The following is a 21,410-nucleotide window of genomic DNA, read 5'->3' as shown; positions in this document are numbered from 1 at the left end:
ACTAGTAACTCATTGCTTAGAAGCAAGGCGCCTTTAGCTGCTCTCAAGTTGATTTTGTCTTATCTTACACCTTTATTATAAGGCAAAGTAGTTAACAACCTCAAGTCAACCGTACACACTCACGTTAGCCTGGAATCCATCCTATTTAGCTTCCGGCCACTACCCAGGCCAGGCAGCGGAGCTTGGGTAGCGGCCGGAAGCTAAATAGGATGGATTCCAGGCTACACTCACGTAGCATCTTCAGAAAAGACGCTGTACCCGCATGTTCTTGCTTAGAACTTTATTAAAAGAAAGAAATGAACTGTTTAAGCTTGTAGAAACCCTATTTCCCTACTTCACACATTTAAGAACTATACGAAAATTCATATTCCTAATGCGACTAGACAAACCTCCCATTGAAAAACATGTCTGTTCTTTTATATCTACTATAACCGAAAAGCGAGGAGAAGTAGAATTTATCTAATGATAGTCATATTCTTTTATATCCGTTAACTGTACTTGTATTTTGTTTTGCTGTGACCTGTACTTAGCCAAGTTTGGCAGACATGTGCAATAAAGGTCTTCATTCATTAATTAAAGCCCATATCCAGATTAGTTTTGCCTGTGTGGCTTTCTCGATGGTTTGGGGCTAAATAAGCCCAAGTACAACGTTTCCTGTCTTTTATAGACTAGGTGCAAAGTGCCCTAGGTGATTTAACCAATCACAGTTCAGCAAAAAACAAGGTAGTGCAGTCTACATTGCTTAGGTATTAGTGCACTACTCTACATGACATCATGACCTCACATGAAGTCACATGTAATAGGTTAAGTGCCTTTGTTTCGCTATACAAGAATGTTCTGCATATTTTCTGCTTTTCAATTCGTATAAATAACATTAAGTCCCGAGAGCAAGACTAGCTACAGCATTGAAGATAACTACTACATAAAGATATCTAAGAATTTAGCTAATTAAGACATAAACGCAACCGACGTGGTATGACGTATTTACATGTGCATATGCAATTGTTGTGCAATAAACTTGACTTGTACATACATTCAAAGCTGTGTAGGTTTCTCACCAGTGTGTTTAGACATGTGTTTGTTAAAATTGCATTTCAGTGCAGCAGAATAGTCGCACTGATCACATTTGTAGGGCTTTTCACCTGTATGTGTTCTCATATGTAGGACTAAGTGAGATCTATTTGTTGTACTGTATCCGCACTCTCCGCATATATGGGGTTTCTCACCAGTATGATGAGCCACATGTTTGTCCAAATTGCCTTTCAGGGCAGCAGAATAGTCGCAGTGGTCACATTTGTAGGGTTTTTCACCTGTATGTGTTCTCATGTGGTTTGATAGCTGAATTTTCTGAGCTGCCCTGTACCCGCACTCTCCGCACATGAAGGGTTTTTCACCAGTGTGTATAAGCATGTGCTGGTCCAAAGTGCTTTTCCGTGCAGCAGAATAGTCGCACTGTTCACATTTGTAGGGTTTCTCACCTGTATGCTTTCTCATATGCTCTGTTAGATGAGAACTGTTTGCTGTCCTGTACCCGCACTCTCCACAAATGTAGGGTTTTTCTCCAGTATGTTGAGCCATGTGTCGGAGTAAGTTACAGCTGACAGCCGTCCTGTATCCACACTCCCTACACATGTACGGTTTATTGCCTGTGTGTTTAGCCATGTGATAGACTAAACTGACTCTATGCGCAGCAGAATAGTCACACTGGTCGCATTTGTAGGGTTTTGCACCTGTATGCCTTCTCATATGTTTGTAAAAAGTATACTTGTCAGCGGTCCTGTACATGCACTCACCACAGATGTAGGGTTTGTCGCCAGAATGTTTGGCTTTGTGGACGTCTAAATTAAATTTTTGTCTCACAGAATAGTCGCACTGATCACATTTGTAGGGTTTTTCACCTGTATGTGTTCTCATATGTAGGACTAAGTGAGATCTCCTTGTTGTCCTGTATCCGCACTCTCCGCATAAGTAGGGTTTCTCACCAGTATGTTTAGCCATGTGTTTATCAAAATTGCTTTTCAGTGCAGCAGAATAGCCGCACATGTTACATTTGTAGAGTTTCTTTCTTGTGTGGTTACCCATATGTTCGGTTAGTCCTGTACCTGTCGTCCTGTGCCCGCTTTCCCCCCACATGAAAGGTTTCTCGTCAGTCTGATTGACCATGTGTTGGTGTACACTCTTCTTCCATGCACTTGAATAGTCACACTGTCGGGGTAGGTCAAACCTGGCATCTGTCCTATCTGGGCCTTCTTCACACATGGAGGGCTTCTCACCAGTGTGTTCAGTCATGTGTTGGTCTAAATGGAATTGCAGTCTAGCACGAAAGTCACAGATGTCACATTTGAAGGGCTTGTCGCATGCACGTCTTCTTATATGCGCAGACAAATAGGATTTTCGACTCGTCCTGAACCCGCACTCCCCACACATGTAGGGCTTCTCATCGCTATGTTTGAGCTTGTGTTGCTTTAAATTGTTTTTCTGTACAGCAGAATAGTCGCACTGGTCACATTTGTAGGGTTTCCAACCCGTATGTGTCCTCAAATGTACGGTCAGGTAAGAACTGTGCGCCGTCCTGTACCCGCACTCTCCACAAATGTAGCGTTTCTCACCGCCATGTTTAACTTTGTGTTGCTCTAGATTGTATTTCTGCGAGGCAGAATATTCACACTGGTCACATTTGTAGGGCCTCTCACCAGTGTGCGTTCTTAAATGTCTGGATAGGTGGGACCTGTAAGCCGCCTTAAACCCACATTCTTCACAGATGTGAAGTGCACCTGTAGCACGTCCTGCCTCGAACCTGTTTGAATTCCCTGTTCGGTCCTGCATCTTCTGCAGTGATGAGGACTGACTGTCCCGTGGGATTGAGGCTACGTCACGCTCTTCCGTCCACGGCATGTCCTTTTCCTCGGCCTGCTGTCCTTTCGTGCCTGTTGACTCGCTAGTCTCGTTCCCAGGTTCAACTTCAACAGGAAACTCACCGCTTGGTCCGGCCATTTGTAACACTAAAACAATCAATCGACAGACAATTCAGTACACTACAGACGAGGATCAATTGTATCGTCTTCTCGATTTTGCGTAACAATTTATCAATTTCATGACAGCAAGTAGCGAGGTCATATTTCACTATCAGATATAGAAAATGCGTCATGCTGCACCCCCTGTGAGTCTTAAATGGGAATGGGAAGCATCAACATGTAGTGTTCAGAAACTAATTTGCAGACCCCTGCCAATCGGCTGGTAACTAGTCTATGTAAAGACCCCCCCCCCTCGAAACAGACTGGATTACACTGATCAAGACCCTCCCAATTGGCTTCAAAAATATCTCCACATGAGTATATGTTTATCGCTTCACTGGTCGCTTCCCTCAAGGTGGCAGTACACAGTATTTGTCCGCGACCCCCGGGGTCTATGACGCGGGGTAAGAAAATAGTGCGCACTAAATCGTGGACCGCATGTATACACTTGAACGTGAAAGCCAGCGAGGCATGAACTTTACTGAATGATAGCATAATAAGTCGGCATTTCGATCGTATGAGTAAGATTGTGAAGCTTGCCGATTCGGTGTATACATGCGCGTGACCTTTGCAGCAGCCAGCCTGGGTGAGTCGGCTGCAGTTCGTATGACCTCGCATGACCCCATTCAAAAGAGGGCGCCAGAACGTAAAAAAACACAACTTTTTTTTGTTTTCAGTTATATTGTAGAATGTACCCTCAATTTAAACATATCCGTTTGTCGTGCTTCAGAAATGCACCGTACTATATTTTTTTCGGCGTCGACCTCAGTCAGTTTGTGGTTCTTAACTATAGAAATCCCCATAGGCGAAATACTGTGTTCTGCCACCTCAAATGCTGTATCATCACGTCATACGGATTTTGTGCCCCCCTCCCCACTCAAAGCCGGTGTTCTTTAAAACATTCTCCTAGTTCAAAGCTGCCGACTTGTTACCATCAAGTGAACTTGATTTTTCTTACCTGTCTGTCTCGAATGTTGCCTGGGGGTTGTTGCTTTATAATCAGTTGAAATTTGCCTCAAATTCGAGAGAACAAAAATAACAACTAGCCTCGCCCAGCTCAAAATGGCGGAAGGACAACAACAACGCTCCAGTGTCAAAGGCCAAAAACCTGATTACCCAGACCGATCACAGTACATCCTCCACCGCATTACTAACTAGTATCACAGTTCCTGACCTTAAGCGTAGCAAGGTACGATTTATCTATCAATTTTGTCTCTACGGATCTCTTGCAATATTTACATATTCGTATGCTTTATCAACTGTTTCCCCTACAATATCATACAGATATGTAAAAGTAGATATTCTAATAGTTATAAAAAAGACGTTGGTTTGTATATAATACACTTCACGGTGAACCTAAAAGAATACACAATAAACATACACAAGTTGTCCGAAACTGTATGTTTATTTCACTACTCACAGCCATGTTTTTATAGTGTTTTGCTAATTGGATTTAAGGCGACGTGCCTATTGTTGTTTTAGGTAATGCAGACATAAACAGAATGCAGTTCTATATTTACACGATATCATAATAAGCTAAGTGCAAAAATAAAACTACAATGACATGGGTTTTTATAGACGCGACCGTAAAGTCACAACACAAATATTGTTTCACTGGAATTCTTGAACTTTTCGCGGTGACTTAATTTTCTAACAACAGCACACGGCAAACTTTTCCCCATTTTATTCCAAGTCACCGCGAGGGTTGTTATTGTCATAATTTAGAACTATTTTCAAGGTATTGTTATTATTTGTGTAAGAGATTTGATACTTTTGAAATATTTTGAATGTGATTTCAACTTTCTAAATTAAGTTTTCTAAAACTTTAGAAATATTCATGATGTAGAATATGATATTTACAATGGTTTCTAAATAATGGTAACAGCATTCTACCATTGTTTACAATTTTTTACAATTTCTTACCATTTTCTACCATTATTTGTAACATCCCTATAAAAAGGTCAGAGGGCTGGGAAGAAAGCAATTCACACATCCTTGCGAAGTTTAGGGAATAATGCTTTCCACAAAGGACCGAGCCGTGTCCTGCAGTGAAGTCTAAAGATGTACAAAGGCAGACAGAAGGGCCAGATTAGCACCTACTTTTATGGGGGCAATCACCAGTCTACCATTGTTAACCATTTTCTACCATTTCTTGTTAATATTTCTAAAAGTTAAATAATCACATAGATGTTTAGAAATTATTACAAATAAAGAGGTTTTTGTGCAGTTACTTTCAAAATATTTCTAAATTATCAAATTAGATTCAAATAAATTCATATTTTTGTATTTGATCTTTTAGAAAAATTTAGAACTATTGTCAGTCAGATATTCTTTTATTAGAAACTTTTCAAAATGATTACAAATATTATCATAAAACCCTTGCGGTGACACGGAATGGACTCCATATCCATAAAACATTTAGTGGAAACTCAATACAATGCAATACAACACAAAAGAACTACAATATTCTTACGACACTACCAATCTACCTGGAAAACACGGCAACGCTTTTATCATCATGGGGAGTGTGAAAAAGGAGGATGCCGGTTACAAACGTATTTGCTTTTACACCAGGTAGCAACTTCATATCTACAGGATACAACACATCTTGTTCTTAGCCTGAAGGAATAGATTAGCACAGCAAAATATGTATATGGAAGGACGGGCAAAATTTTGGCATGGTTAAAACAAATTGCATTTGGAAGTAAGTGTATTTCTTATTATCATTATCATCATTAGTTCTAGATCAAGACCTTGGGATTTCCTAACGCACAAAAGTTATCTTGCTACGTAAAGAAACCTAAAAACTTACGCCAATTAAGATATGAAAACGACTTCAATAGTGTTACTTATCTGAATGTTTTTCATCTGTTACATGTGTTTGTCTCTTCATGTGGCTAGATCGTTGAATTTCCGAATTGCTCTGTGTCCACACTCTTTTCACGTTTTTTTCCACCGGTATGTTTAGTCATGTGTTGGTTTAAATTGCTTTTCCGTACAGCAGAATAGTCGCACTGGTCACATTTGTAGGGTTTCTCGCCAGTATGTTTTCCCATATGTACCCTTAGGCTGGTCCTATCGGATGTCCTGTATCCACACTCGCCGCACATGTAGGGTTTTTCTCCAGTATGTTTAGCCATGTGTTGGTCTAAAGTGCCTTTCCGTGCAGCGGAATAGTCGCACTGGTCACACTTGTAGGGTCTTTCACCTGTATGTGTTCTCATATGTTTCGTTAGGTGAGACCTGTGGGCCGTCCTGTATCCGCACTCGCCGCACATGAAGGGTTTATCTCCAGTGTGGTTAGCCATGTGTTGGTCTAAAGTGCCTTTGAGTGCAGCAGAATAGTCGCACTGGTCACACTTGTATGGCTTCTCACCTGTATGTGTTCTCATATGTTGGGTTAGGTGGGACCTATAGGCTGTCCTGTATCCACACTCCCCACACATGTAGGGTTTCTGCAGCTGCCCACTGTGCATTAGCATGTGTCGTTCTAAATTGCATTTAACCGAAGCAGAATACTCGCACTGGTCACATTTGTAGGGCTTCTCACCGGTATGTGTTCTCAGATGCACAGACAGGTTAGTCCTGTTCCCCGTCTTGAAACCACATTCTCCACACATGTAGGGTTCATTTCCCATGTGTACACTCTGGTGGCTCTTCAAATTACTTTTTCGTGCAGCAGAATACCGGTCACACTTGAATGTTTTCTCACCTGAATGTTTTCTCAAATGTACAGTTAGATTGGATCTGACATCCGTCTTGTACCCGCATTCTTCACACGTGTAGGGTTTCTCACCTGAATGTTTTCTCATATGTACCCTTAGGTTGGCCCTATCGGATGTCCTGTATCCACACTCGCCGCACATGTAAGGCTTTTCTCCAGTATGTTTAACCATGTGTTGGTCTAAAGTGCCTTTACGTGAAGCAGAATAGTCGCACTGGTCACACTTGTAGGGTTTTTCACCTGTGTGATTTCTGATATGCTCGGTTAGGTGAGACCTGTGAGAAGTCCTGTATCCGCACTCGCCACACAAGAAGGGCTTATCTCCAGTGTGTTTAGCCATGTGTTGGTCTAAAGTTCCTTTCAGTGCAGCAGAATAGTCGCACTGGTCACACTTGTAGGGTTTCTCACCTGTATGTGTTCTCATATGTTGGGTGAGGTGGGACCTATAGGCTGTCCTGTATCCGCACTCCCCACACATATAGGGTTTCTGCAGCTGCCCACTGTGCATTAGCATGTGTCGTTCTAAATTGCATTTAACCGAAGCAGAATACTCGCACTGGTCACACTTGTAGGGCTTCTCACCTGTATGTTTTCTAAGATGCACAGACAAGTAAGCCCTGTTCATGGTCCTGTATCCGCAGTCTCCACACATGTAGGGTTTGCTTCCCGTGTGTACATCTAGGTGGCTATTCAAATCACTTTTTCGTGCAGTAGAATAGTCGCACTGGTCACACTTGTATGGTTTCTCGCCGGTATGTACTCTCAAGTGTACGGTTAGGTTGGACCTGACATTCGTCTTGTACCCGCATTCTTCACACATGTAGGGTTTCTCACCTGTATGTTTTCTCATATGCGTGATTAGGTGAGACTTGTAAGGTGCCATGTAGCCGCACTGGTCGCATCTGTGGGGCGCACCGCAAAGCTGTGGTGGGACTTTCTTGTCGGGCGGTGGAGGGTTAACACTGCATGTCTCCGTGGACAGAACCTCCCTTTTCTTGCCATGCTGTCGTCTCGTTGCCCTGTTCCCAGGAAGATCTTCCAAATGTATTTTACTGCTTGGCTTGTCCATTTTACACACTGCTAGTAGAAAATGAAAATAAATTCAAATCATATATCATAAGCATAGAAAGTAGTGTTCTTCCGACTTTGCGTTACACTTTAAATAGAATTGTCTTCCTGACATTCAATTTTACTATAGGAAGTAACCGGCTTGTTAATCAAGGGAGAACAATCTCGTCTGCGAACAGATGTAAGGATCCGGGCTATACTCAGTTTTGTACGCCGGTCTGTTAATGCAACAATAGTACAAGAAGGGCTAAGCCTTTACAAGGCTCCACATGTCGCTGGAAAGAATAGATATTGACGAAATAGACGGATAACGTGCCAGAGGAGCTGGCCGGGAAGTGCAGTCTACGATCTAGGAACTGTACTTCCCGACCGGCTATTAGAATCCTCTGGCATATCATTTCTATTTGGCCAATTTCCACTCTATCCAGTGACATGTGAAGCTTTGTGTAGCTAGTACTAGGTTGAGAAATAGTTAATGAGCTCCGGATCCTTACATCTCAGCTTTAAGATTATTCCACAAAGGTGAGCAAGTCTGGCCAGATTTCAGAAGTTGGATCACCTGCCCCGCTTCCCGTCCCTTCAAACTTCCTAGATCCTGCACACAATCTGCTTAGAAGACATTTTACGTGAAATTTCAGGAATGTTCACGAGATGTGGCCGCCAAACTTCAGTCAGTGCGAGTAAATCCTATTCTTGCGCTATTGATCAGTGTAGGTACCCTGTGTCACTAGTGCGCACGTTACACAATACACGTTGCCCCCCTCCCCCTTTAAAAGCTGATTCATGGTGTTGTTTAAAACATGCCACTGATTCTTATTTCCCCCCTTTTTACGATCAAGTCGGACTTACAATCTTACCTGATTGTTGGGAATGATGCCTGGATGACACGATGATGAAATAAACCTCAGATTAGAGCGAAATGACTCTCCTTACACCACAAAGTAGGTAGGAAAGCAACGTGACCTCAGAACAAAGCTACAGGGATAAAGGGATAAAGGTCAAAGGTCGCAAACCTGATAATCCAAATCGAACTTCAGGTGAGCTTATAACCTATGCGAGTTATTGCTCGCACTTTCCTGTTTTGCTATAAAGAACGTTCTATTGACAGAAATGGGCACACATATAATTGACGATAAATTAATCATTAATATTTTTCACGGAGCACATAGCGCTCCTTTAACCTTTTATAGCACGCTGAGTAGCTGTTGGGCACGCCATAACATGTATCTATCAACGTATGTATCTATTGGTTACAGAGTCAGGCAGCAGGGAGTAGGTTAAGAATGACATGAATAGTTTCTGTACGTTGCTGATGGCCGTTAATGTTACGCATGTATAAAATTGGTGTCAGTTATGATAGTATCTTAGGCGCAAAACAAGGATAGGAATGGTCACTGCGTATCGGAATTGGCGTCAGTTGTAACTCGGGTAGCCTGAATTCAATCAAGCCTCTTGTGACCGCTCGCGGCCCTGTAACCACCTCGCAACCCAAGAGCTTGATGGCTATGGCCGCTAACTCAAGGGAATCCTCCTTTCTAAATTTGGATAATCTATGCAGCCGTCGTCAGCCCACAGAGCTGCCTGCACAGTCCAGACTCTAGTTGCTAAGGAGCTATTGCTGTTGCTATCCAGTGATTGATCAGAAATCTGCAGGTGGTAGGAAGAGAGTTTTACAGGCCGTTTCTCTGTACTTTGAACATTTTTCGACAGTCAAGTCTTTTCTTGTTGGATTTTCAAACTTGGTTTTTGATGTGGGAGAAAATGACATTGTCTGCCTCAAAAGGAACAGATAAACTAAGTAGGTTTAAAATCCCTTTTAACCGGCTTAGGTACATCTCATTTCTGACCCTCCCAACATCTGGATCTCATTTCCAATCCCTTCCTCCCCGTCTGCCTGTGTGACAGCTAACAGACAGGATAACAAGGTGGTTTCTATGCCAATGGGAGCCTAGCTGAAATCCTGCCCTATGATTGGTGTTACCATTTTTGATAACAGCTCTCCCGGCTTAGAGCAACCAGAGCACCAACTCCGCGGGGAGGGGAGAGAAACCCCCGGACAGCTGGAGTTTGCGTTATACAGACTATAACTCGTGGATTTTGTTTGATCTCCATGCAGACGTATGGCTTGTATTGAATATTTTTCCCAGCATTTTGTTCCTTTTTCAGTTAATACCATTTCTTAGTTTGAACCATCCCTGCAAAGACACGTCGAACCAAGATGCGTTCCGTATACTATTTCTAACCATTATGGAAGTAGTAAACAAAGTGGTCCCGAGGTCAATTTGGCTCCCTAATTCCGAAAATATCACATCGATTCAATGATATCAAAGACAAAATAACACAAGCGAAAAGAGGGACAACTTAATGCATTACCTTTATTTAAGTAAAAAGAAACAGAACAGCGTGTAGCTGACTACGCAAAGCATGCAGTATAAACATGTTAGCAAGAATTAATGTTACGTAATTAGTATTGATATTATTGATTAAGTAAAGACAGAGAGTACGCATAAACTAACGTAACAGTATAATAAGGGTTATATATACGTAACTTACGTATTCCGACTTGAATTTTAAGTTTAGCGAACTATGGACTATCTATGACTATCATCTATCTAAGGTATTAATACTTTTGGAATAACGAAAATAAAAGACGTACGAGCTACAATACCTATGTCATATGAACAAACGTAAAAATGAAAACGTAGGAATAAATCATTAAGATCTAGATAGGCACCATTGCCTCGGTTTGTTCCGATATGCACCTTAAAGCTTCAATCTTCTCGATATCAACATTGATATTTCGTCATCAAGCTATTTGCCATACTGAAGTGTTTGGTCACCGGTACACCTCCTGTTTGTTTCGCATATACCTAGCTCTCATAACATTCTGTTCCATTTTTCTCAGGCGTACTTATTGTCTTTACTCATTAACCGGTTTCCATGGCGAAAGGGCTAGGATTTCGATAAGATGTTCTTTTAACATAACAGTTTTGTAGAACAGTTGCTGTTGCAAGACCGCAGTCCCTAAATACCTTCGGTGAATCTTATTATGTTTCACCACCTTGCAGTCCATCTGTTCTGTACAAGACTTCTTCCTACCATTGTTAAGGCCTGTCAGCCGCACTCCTTTGCAGTTCAATTCCCGTTTAGCCACCATCTTCGGCCATGTCACAGTTCCTTAGGATTGTGCCCAGCCACGTGCTTGTTTAAGTTGCTTTTCCTTGCGGTAGAATAGTCGCACTGGTCACATTTGAAGGGTTTCTCACCAGTATGTTTTCTCATATGTACTGTTAGGTGACACCTGTCAGCCGACCTGTATCCACACTCCCCGCACACGTGGGGTTTATATTTCCCGTCACTGTGTGTGAGTATGTGACGGTCTAAACATTTTTTATGTGCAGTAGAATAGTCACACTGATCACAACTGTAGGGTTTCTCACCTGTATGTTTTCGCATGTGTTTGGTTAGGTAAGACCTGTCAACCGTCGCGTACCCGCACTCTTCGCACTTGTAGGGTTTCTCACCTGTATGCCTTTGCATATGCTGGGATAAATAAGACCTGTAGGCCGTCCTGTACCCACACTCTTCACACATGAAGGGTTTGTCGCCACTGTGTTTAGCCATATGTCTGTCTAAATGACTTTTCTCTGCAGCGTAATAGTCACACTGGATACATTTGTAAGGTTTATCACCGGTATGAGTTCTCATGTGTGTCGTTAAACGAGCCTTCCAATGTGTTCTGAATCCGCACTCCCCACATATGTATGGTTTGTTTTTGTATGGTTTTTCGCCATGGTGTCTAGCCATGTGTGTAGCTAAATTGCTTTTATATGCGGCAGAATAGTCGCACTGATCACATTTGTAGGGTTTCTCGCCTGTATGCTTTCGCATATGCTGGGCCAGGTAAGACCTTTCAGCCGTGCCGTATCCACACTCGCCACACATGTAAGGTTTCTCTTCACTGTGTTGCACCATGTGTGTTTTTAGATTACTTTTTTGTGCAGCAGAGTAGTCACACTGGTCACAATTGTAGGGTTTCTCACCGGTATGCGTTCTCATATGTACAGTTAATAGAGACATTATAACCGTTTTGAACCCGCACTCCCCGCAGATATAGGGATAGTCACCAGTATGTCTGACCATGTGTTTATTTAAACTGCTCTTCCGTGCAGCAGAATAGTCGCACTGGTCACACTTGTAGGTTTTCTGACCTGTGTGCTTCCCTATATGCATGGTTAGTTGAGAGCTGCGAGCAGGTTGGTCCTCTACGTTGTTCCCAAGATTCTCTGAGCTGTTCCCAAGATCCTCCACGCTGTTCCCAGGATCCTCTCCGCTGTGTCCAAGAATTCCACTTGACAGGTTTTCAACAGACAGCTCGCATCGTGACTCTTCCATTCCTGAGGACGGTCAAAGATAGGGAATAAGTTTTTCATAGCAACTTGAGACAGAGTAATTGTCTAATTCAGTCCTATATAGTAAAAGTAACACAAGATGGTAGGACTGACAGTTCTAATCGAGGAGTGACGTTAAGATAAAGATGACGTACAGTAGACGAAACCATTTCGGAGTGGGGGGGGGGGGGCACTCCGCTGCAAATTTTCGTGGAAAACTAAGTTAGCAAATTAATGAGTCCGTAAAACAGAAACTGATCACCAGGAAAGTTCAAGATAGCTACTGTATGGCCAATAAGATATTTCTGTATATTCTCAAGCTAAAAGTTCCACAGGCTAGGACTAGGGTGAGGAGTCAAACTTTTAGTGTCAGAGCTGTCAATAGCTGGAATGCCCTACCTGCTAAAGTGGTTGCTGCGGAGAGCACTGGGAGGGTGCAAGTACGCAGTATGAAGGAGACAAGGTCAGAACACAACAGGCGGACGCCTTCTATCCCGCAAGCGGTGTTTTCGATCGAGGGGGGGGGGGAGGAGTGGCCGTGACTTTTGAGGCTAATCACTCCCCTCACTCCTTCATGATCATACCTTATACCCGGCCACTCATTGCCCCCAATCGAAACCTCTACTTGCAGAATAATCCATGCATTTATGACTCGGTCTACTACACGGCTTTACGGGTCGCAACTCTGCACACACATCCCGTAACTTCGACTTACTCTCTTTATCGCGGCCCCCCTCTAGTAAATGCCGATTCATGATGTTCATTGAAATATCCTCGAAATGATAATAAAAAATGCTTTGTTACGATCAACTGAGCCTTCAAACTCTTACCTGACTGTTTCCTGGATGACACAGCGATGAAATTATCATCAACTTTAGCTCTTTAATAGTGGGAAATGTCAATCCTCGCAACTTTCAAGATGGCGGACAAGCGGGATCAGAACAAAGCTACTGGGTTAAAGGTCAAAGGTTGCTGACCTGATTATCGAAAATGAACTTAGTCACTGTAGCTGAATTAGTGAATATATTAACCCTTTTGCATATTCTATTGATACTGTTTATTGTCCAGTTCCGCCAAGGTACCTCGAGCCAAAATGCTTACCGTATTCTGGTTCCCGCCATCATGGAAAAATATTACGTCATACGATGTATAATGTATGCGAAGAAAGAGAGTTACAAGGCATATTTCAGGTGTTATCTGTATTCTCTTTGTATAAAACAATAGGAACTGAACAGTGCATTGTTGGCTTAGAAAAATGTGATCTGAAAACGAACTAGCAAAATTAACTGTTGCGCAATCGCTATTTAACGTATTCAATGAAGGCACAGAGTATGCGTTAATCAATGAAACAAACAGTATAACTAAGTCTATACAGATGTCAGTTAGCGAATAATACTAACACTAGCTATTCATAGTACGCCTAATACTAATATAATATGATAAACAAACTAAATTTATATAGATTTAACTATAGGATATATATACATATCCGTCATATAAGTTTTTTTAAAGTTGATAATGCCTTTTATATCATAAACATACATACAGTATATAACGTACGATATGTCATATGAATACTTGTGAACATGGAAACGTAAGAATAAACGTAAGAAAAACAATACAGTATTCAGTTACATGATCTAGAGAGGCCACAATAACTCTACTTGTCATTGTTTGTCATGAATGTGCTCTATTTTATTCTTCTACTTTCTTCCACTGTTTGCTATACGTAGCTCTCAAGACGCCCTGTATCCCTTATTCTCGAGTAATTATTGTCCAAAATGTGTGTGATTTTATAGTCATAGCCTTTGTCAAGTAACCGTTATAGTCCTAATATATTCTAGGAAAAAAGGCTTTCCACTCTCCTGTCCATCTGATATTTTGAACGAGACTGCTTCTCACTAACGCTAAAGCCTGTTTCAGTTTTCCATTTACAGTTCATCTTCCGTGGAGCCACACTCTTCCTCTATGTACACTTTGGTTGGCTTGGCCGTGTGCTTGTTAAACGTCCTTTTACTTACGGTAGAAAAGTCGCACTTGTCACATTTGTAGGATTTCTCGCCTGTATGCTTTCTCATATGACGGGCTAGTAAAGAACTGTCAGCCGTTCCGTACCCGCACTCATCAACCGTGTATGGTTTTTCATCACTGTGTTGAACTATGTGTCTCTCCAATTTACATTTCCGTGCAGCAGAAAAGTCACATTGGTTGCATCTGTAGTGCCTTTCGCCTGTATGTTTTCGCATATGTGCGGATAAAAGATACTTTCTATCCGTCCTGTATCCGCACTCCCCGCACATGTAGGGTTTGTCTTCAGTATGCTTTGCCATGTGTGCTTCAAAAGAGCGCTTCCAAACTGTGGAAAAGTCGCACTGGTCACACTTGTAGGGTTTTTCTTTACTGTGTTTAAACATGTGTTGATCTAAGCCGTCTTTCCGTGCAGCAGAGTAGTCACACTGATAACACTTGAAAGGTTTTTCGCCAGTGTGTTTTACCATGTGTCTGTCTAAACTGGCCTTATGTGAAGCAGTAAAGTCACATCGGTTACATTTGTAAGGTTTCTCGCCTGTATGCCTTCTCATATGCAAGACTAGCTGGTACTTGTAAGCCGCAATATACCCGCAGGATTCGCAAACGTGAAATGTACCCACGTCATCTTGTGCTACCCGGCTGTGCACCTGTTCCGTGGGAGGCTGTACGGACAGCTGTGGTGAGGCATTCCTGTCTGATGTACTGAAGTTTGCACTGTGGCAAGTTTCATCGTCTGCCTTCCTTAGCCTTTCCATGTCTGTAGTCTGGTCCACTACGTATACATTGTTCCCATGGTTCTCTGCGCTGTTCCCGGGATCCTCTGCGCTGTTTCCAGGATACCCTGCTCTGTTCCACGCATTCTTTGTGCGTCTCCCAGGATCATATTCCCTGTTCCCATAATCCATGTTCCCAGGAGTACCGGGATCCGCTGTGCTTTCCACAGGATTTCTAGTTGACTGTTCCATTCCTGCTAATTGAGAAAATAATAATTGTTTAGTGTGTTTTCAAAAATCTTTTCATTTTTACTCAGCAATCTGTGGCGCGGGGAAAACCAAAGTAATCTGTTTTACTACATTCTAAATCGATAAGGTTATCCCAACTTAACACCTCAGTGCCTATGTACCCACACCACTGTAACAATTTGCACATATGCTGCGGTTACCGTGATATGATTTCCTTATGGCATACGTAGGTACAGAGCGGAAAAAAGAGTTGTAGCTAAAATAAGGATGGTTTCAGGCTACTGATAAGCAACCGTGGGCACAGTTACCTGTACCAGTGTCATAATTTGACTTTAAATGCATGGTTGTTTAAATTTAACAATATATTGCCCAGAGGATGACTAAACACATGCTTTCCAAGTGTCTAAAAATTTACTAGCCAACGTAGTGAAAGAGATTCGCCGACACAGACAGCGCCTGCCTATAAGGCTACATATACTTCAGATTTGCTATGTTAGTTTAGCGATTACACTTTTTACAGGGTCTATCTATGGATATCAATTGCTATTGATTTTTCCTTTTAATTTGAGTTAAATGCGTGATAGTTGTGTGCTGATTTGTTAAAGATAGAGAGAACGCTAGCCCCCCCCCCCCCCAAAAAAAACCCTCCCAATAAAATGGTATAGCGACCTTGTGACGTCGCAATTCAAGATGGCGGCCACCGTACATGCAAACAGACGCAACAAAGGTTTTGCTACGCAAACCTGTAATGACATTACACTCAAGACAGAAGGACCCCTCCCGTTCAATGTATATGTAACCTACACCTTACCTGAGTGACTGCTCAAATTTCACTCTCGATTTCAAGTAGCTGCTGCATCAGCCCAACTCACAGTGCGTTGCTGGTAAGCAAATGCCTCCCCTGTCTTGAACGTTTGAGTTGATACAGACTCAAAGTAAGTTGAAAATCGCCTCAGATTGGAGAGAAATGACAGCCCTCGCTCGGTTCAAAATGGCGGACAGTCGTATTTACTTCAATGAAAACTGAAACGGAGTAAAGGTCAGAGTTTAAGCACCTGATTACCCCAATACTTTGTACCTGTATTATTGTTGCGCAATAGAGTTATCTTTATCATATTTGGGAAGGATATTGGAATTTTCCATATCCTATGTTCTGCCAACCTTACGAAATTATTTTCTGCATAGTCATATTTTGAAAGTTTTACTAGCAGTGAAATAATAATAAGCTGTGTAATTGTGAAAGACTTTGTGCTTTACATAGAAATCAATATATAACATCTACTATGTTTTTTTAAATCAAATTCATTGTAATATCTGTTGGCTGAATGTATAATGCAAAATGATGCTCATAATTCCATTTTGTCATGTTGTAAGCTGCTGAGTAGTATGTTTTTTAAAAAAAAGCACGAGTCAAGTCAAATATTTCATTTGGCATTTTATTTGAATGTCTTCCCCTCAGGTTTATTTATTCAAACTAATACATAAGAGAAATCTATATTGACACAATAAAGGTAAAACGAATTTTGCAAGGTCTTCTACAACTATACATGCAAACATCAAACAATGGTACACAAAATGATTAACTTAAGTACAAGTACATGTATATGAATACTTCAACATGTCGAGTTTAACATATGAGTAGTCTCTTCAGCCAAAGAAAGCCTGATTTCCAAGAGAGCCCATAGGAATACAGATAATAGATAAAATTAATAACATAAAATAGTGATTAAACATAGGAATAAATACAGACACAAAATCAATTTGTCAAAAAATAACACTGAAATCATTTAACAAAAACAAACTAATGATCTTGAGAGATCTGAGGTCAAAAATCCATAATATAAACATTAGGAAATTATAATACAGAGTAGTCTAGTAGGAGGCTAAAATAAAATGTAAGTCAAGAAGTAAGGAATTTCTCATAAATAACTCCCAGTGTCATTTACAGGTAGCATACGTCAATCTCAATACCACACAAAGACTGTCAATACCTACTTGGTAAACTAGTCATACGTTTTCAAACATTGTGTACAATGTAATGACACTACTGCTTGCTGCCTAGACCTTAGCTAGACCAACCTTGACTGCATAACGCCATCTACTTAAGTCTATTATAGGCTGTTCCCAACTGGCCGTGTCTATGTAGTTTTCCTTTTGTATAGAAATGTAGTAATCAGAATTGTTGAAAAATATGCCTCGATTGTAACTTATGTTATCTGTACAGTGTCATACATTGTCACCGATACAATTTTTGTGCAATAAAATCATTCATTCATATTGATGATATTCTTTAGAAATTGCAACAATACAATACACATTCATATGTCGGGATCCTTCCGTACTCCTTCCCCGAGCACAAAGCGTCCTACCGTTCTAGGCGTGTTTCTGCAGCTAGTCCTGACATACATTCGATAAATCGTATCCTTTCACCACTTTTCTGTCCATATGTCCTGTGCAAGACTGATTTTCACCAATGGGCAATGCCGAGGCACTAGTCAGCCGTCCTATAGCCGCACTTCATTTTGACTACAGTTCGTCACCCATGGAGTCACCCTCTTTGCCCATGAAGAGTTCCTTAGGAGTATGATTGGCCGTGTGCCTGTATAAGGCGCTTTTCCATATAGTAGAATAGTCACACTGGTCACATTTGTAGAGTTTCTCACCAGTGTGTTTTCTCATATGTTCAGATAGGTAAGAACTGTCGGCCGTCCTGAATCCGCACTCTTCACACATGTAAGGTTTCTCGCCAGTGTGTGTTAATATGTGACGGTCTAAATTGTGTTTATACGTAGCTGCATAGTCGCACTGGTCACATTTGTAGGGTTTCTCACCGGTATGTATTCGCATATGCCTGGCTAAGTCAGACGGGAAAGCCGTACCGTACCCGCACTCTTCACACGTGTAAGGATTTTCATCTCTGTGTCTAACCATATGTCTGTCTAAAGAACCTTGCTGCGAAGCAGCAAAGTCGCACTGGTCACATTTGTAAGGTTTCTCGCTTGTATGAGTTTTCATGTGTTGGCTAAATATAGACTTTCGATCCGTCCTGTATCCGCATTCCTCACACATATATGGTTTGTAATCAGTGTGTTTAACCGCGTGTTGGACTAAATTGCACCTATATGCAGTGGAATAGTCGCATTGGTCACATTTGTAGGGTTTCTCACCTGTATGTTTTCGCATGTGCTTGACAAGGTAATACTTGTCAGCCGTCTGGAACCCGCACTCCTTACACTTGTAAGGTTTCTCACCTGTATGGATTCTCATATGTTGGGCTAAAGTAGACTTTGCATGCGTCCTAAACTCGCACTTGTCACATGCGTATGGTTTATCCTCAGTGTATGTAGCCGCGTGTTTAGCCGTGTGCTTGGCTAGATTGCTCTTATATGCCGTGGCAAAGTCGCACTGGTCACACTTGTAGGGTTTCTCGCCTGTATGTTTGCGCATGTGCTTGACCAGGTAATACTTGTCAGTAGTCTCGTATTCGCACTGTGTACACTGGTAGGGTTTTTTACCACTGTGTTTAGTTTTTATGTGTGCATCAAGAGAAGACATCCAACCCGTCCTGTAACCGCACTGATCACACATGTAGGGTTTTTCCTCTGTGTGTTTAACCATGTGTTGGTCTAAATTTCTCTTGTGTGCAGTGGAATAGTCGCACTGGTCACATTTGAAGGGCTTCTCACCTGTATGTTTTCTCATATGTCTGGTTAGGGCAGACCAGCAAGTCGTTCTGTGTCCGCACTCCTCGCACATGTATGGTTTATCTGTATCTTTTTTATAGCTAGTGTTGCGAGGTTTTTCGCTAGTGTGTACAGCCATGTGCATTTCGAGGTTATCTTTCCGCGTAGTTGAAAAGTCACACTGGTCACATTTGTAAGGTTTCTCAACAGTGTGCAAAGCCATGTGGTGATCTAAATTGCACTTTGTTGCAAAAGTGAAGTGTACAGCCATGTGCATTTCGAGGTTATCTTTCCGCGTAGTTGAAAAGTCACACTGGTCACATTTGTAAGGTTTCTCAACAGTGTGCAAAGCCATGTGATGATCTAAATTGCACTTTGTTGTAAAAGTCAAGTCACACTGGTCACATTTGTAAGTTTCCTCAGCGATATGTTGTCTCATGTGCGCGGTTAATATAGACATTTTAACCGTCCTGTACCCGCACTCCCCGCACATGTATGGTTTGTCATGGCGTTTTTCCTTGTGTTGGTCTATCTGCCATTTCCATTTAGCAGAATAGTCACACTGGTCGCACTTGTTGGGTTTTGGATCCGTGTGTCTTCTGATGTGCACGATTAGACTGGCACTGCAAGCTGCGACATACCCGCATTCCTTGCATACGTGTGGTCCATCCATAGTATCCACTTGTAGCTGCTTGTCTACCAGCCCTGTTTGTGCGAATAGCAGTGACGCGGGTTTCATGTCGGGTGAAGGATTTAAACCATGCATTTCCTCGCTCGGCATTTCTAGCCCTGTCTGTGCGAATGGTAGTGGCGCGGGTTTCTTTTCGGATGAGGGGTCTAGAACATGCGTTTTTTCGCATGGCATTCCAAGCCCTGTCTGTGCGAATACCAGTGACGCGGGTTTCTTTTCGGATGAGGGGTTTAAAACATGCGTTTCCTCGCACGGCATTTCTAGCCCTGTCTGTGCGAATGGCAGTGGCGCGGGTTTTATGTCGGATGAGGGGTTTAGACCCAGCGTTTCCTTGCACAGCATTCCTCGGCTTTCTTCCTGCCACCCTTCCGTGCCTGTTGCCATGTCTTCTGCTGGGTTTCTCTCGTTCCCGGGATATCCGGTCGACAGTACAGCAAAAAGCTCGTCCATTTCTGAGAATGAATGCAAGTAACAGAAAGTTGTAAGACTGACAAATTAAATGAAATTGACTTTTTGTTTACAACACAGTGTTATGCCCCACAGGTATGTGACATGGTGAAATAAGGCAGTGTGTTATCGCGTTGAGCGATACTCCTTTGAATATATTAGAATGCCAGTCCCATCCAACGTTTTGCCCGAGTTTTGACTCTGGGTAAACAGATTGTATGAACATTGAAGAGTATTAACATGAACACCAGAGGGTCACTGAACCATTGCGGTTCCATTCTATTCTATTCTATTCTTCTATTCTATTATTGGAATGCTAATCTCTCCTAGGACATATGTCGATCTGCTCAAACGGTTTTGCAAGTTAGTGACTTAATATATGAGGGCTAATTTCCCCTTCCCAAGCTAGTTCCAAAGAGTTGATGTGCTAGTAATTCACTTATATACATAGCACTGGTGAATTTTTAAAATTGATTGAAATGTTATGTGAAATAATTTTAGTCTATTTTCCATAACATTTTGATGCAGGACTCGAAATATAAGATGCATGTGTGCCTTTGTGCACCAAAATTGGAGCTATGCACCTTATCTTTGACTGTGGGTACACCAGTGCACCTAGTTTTTTTTTTTTGGGGGGGGGGGGGGGCTGGAATTCCATCTGCCCTAAGACAATTATTCCAGATTATCCTGAATTCCAATCCCTACTGTGATATATATCCATATTTCCCGGCTGTGTATATGAAGTAACATCTAGCATATATTGAGTCCTTAACTACTAGTAACTGAAAAAAAAACAGCTAAGCATATATAATAGAGTTCCTAGCCCATAATGCCTGTATGCAAATGAACTCACCACAGAACAAAGAAAACACACTACCTTATCTGCGTCCCATTCCAGATTATCGGGAAGTCGAATCTCTACGGTGATATATATCTATATCAAACGATTGTGTATGTGAAGCAGATCATGGATAATAGCTATAAGGCGGAGATCAGCACCCTACAGGCCAATGGCCCCATTTGCCCGAATATGGTATGCTGGTATGCAGGATGGAATGCAATACGCCCCCCTCCCCACCTAACATATCTCAAATCACAGACTTTAGTTTAAATAGCCGATGCAGTATCGCGACACCGCTAATAGAGACGGTAAACAAAGGTCTTACCTGTCTATCGAAACCGTTTATAGTTGATATAGAGTCGAAGTAAGTTGAAAATCGCCTCAGATTGGAGAGAAATGACACCCTTCGAACGACTCAAGATGTAGGACAAGCGCAACCAGGGGTCAAAGCATACTAGGAGCAAAGGTCAAAGTTGATAAACCTGGTTACCCAGTTCCTACCTTTTGTCACCGCTGACCTAATTTGCTACATGGGCATTCATTCTGGATCAACTAATA

General features: G+C 41.9%; 5 protein-coding genes across 5 annotated transcripts; all 5 read right to left on the bottom strand.

The window, feature by feature from the left end:
* Positions 1–306: 306 nt before the first annotated feature.
* LOC136442264 (zinc finger protein 665-like) lies at positions 307–4,107 on the bottom strand. Its single transcript, XM_066439031.1, has 2 exons — positions 3,973–4,107; positions 307–3,002 (listed from the first exon to the last, which is right to left on the bottom strand). The coding sequence occupies exon 2, from the start codon at positions 2,992–2,994 to the stop codon at positions 1,036–1,038; it is 1,959 nt and encodes a 652-aa protein (XP_066295128.1). The 5' UTR covers positions 2,995–3,002; positions 3,973–4,107; the 3' UTR covers positions 307–1,035.
* A 1,310-nt stretch (positions 4,108–5,417) lies between these two features.
* Positions 5,418–8,771, bottom strand: LOC136442266 (zinc finger protein 845-like). Its single transcript, XM_066439032.1, has 2 exons — positions 8,664–8,771; positions 5,418–7,815 (listed from the first exon to the last, which is right to left on the bottom strand). The coding sequence occupies exon 2, from the start codon at positions 7,805–7,807 to the stop codon at positions 5,912–5,914; it is 1,896 nt and encodes a 631-aa protein (XP_066295129.1). The 5' UTR covers positions 7,808–7,815; positions 8,664–8,771; the 3' UTR covers positions 5,418–5,911.
* Positions 8,772–10,974: 2,203 nt separating this feature from the next.
* LOC136442681 (zinc finger protein 33B-like) lies at positions 10,975–13,318 on the bottom strand. Its single transcript, XM_066439625.1, has 3 exons — positions 13,299–13,318; positions 13,028–13,038; positions 10,975–12,203 (listed from the first exon to the last, which is right to left on the bottom strand). The coding sequence occupies exons 1-3, from the start codon at positions 13,316–13,318 to the stop codon at positions 10,975–10,977; spliced, it is 1,260 nt and encodes a 419-aa protein (XP_066295722.1).
* Positions 13,319–13,381: 63 nt separating this feature from the next.
* On the bottom strand, positions 13,382–15,137 carry LOC136442307 (zinc finger protein 761-like). The gene has a single exon (XM_066439090.1). It carries the CDS (start codon positions 15,131–15,133, stop codon positions 14,129–14,131), a length of 1,005 nt encoding a protein of 334 aa, XP_066295187.1. The 5' UTR covers positions 15,134–15,137; the 3' UTR covers positions 13,382–14,128.
* A 1,471-nt stretch (positions 15,138–16,608) lies between these two features.
* Positions 16,609–21,297, bottom strand: LOC136442260 (zinc finger protein 665-like). Its single transcript, XM_066439027.1, has 2 exons — positions 21,178–21,297; positions 16,609–20,016 (listed from the first exon to the last, which is right to left on the bottom strand). The coding sequence occupies exon 2, from the start codon at positions 20,012–20,014 to the stop codon at positions 17,717–17,719; it is 2,298 nt and encodes a 765-aa protein (XP_066295124.1). The 5' UTR covers positions 20,015–20,016; positions 21,178–21,297; the 3' UTR covers positions 16,609–17,716.
* Between the last annotated feature and the right edge of the window lie 113 nt (positions 21,298–21,410).

This window comes from Branchiostoma lanceolatum, chromosome 9 (genome assembly GCF_035083965.1).
Source record: "Branchiostoma lanceolatum isolate klBraLanc5 chromosome 9, klBraLanc5.hap2, whole genome shotgun sequence".
Lineage (NCBI taxonomy): Eukaryota > Metazoa > Chordata > Leptocardii > Amphioxiformes > Branchiostomatidae > Branchiostoma > Branchiostoma lanceolatum.
This window is presented reverse-complemented; position numbering and strand designations above follow the sequence as displayed.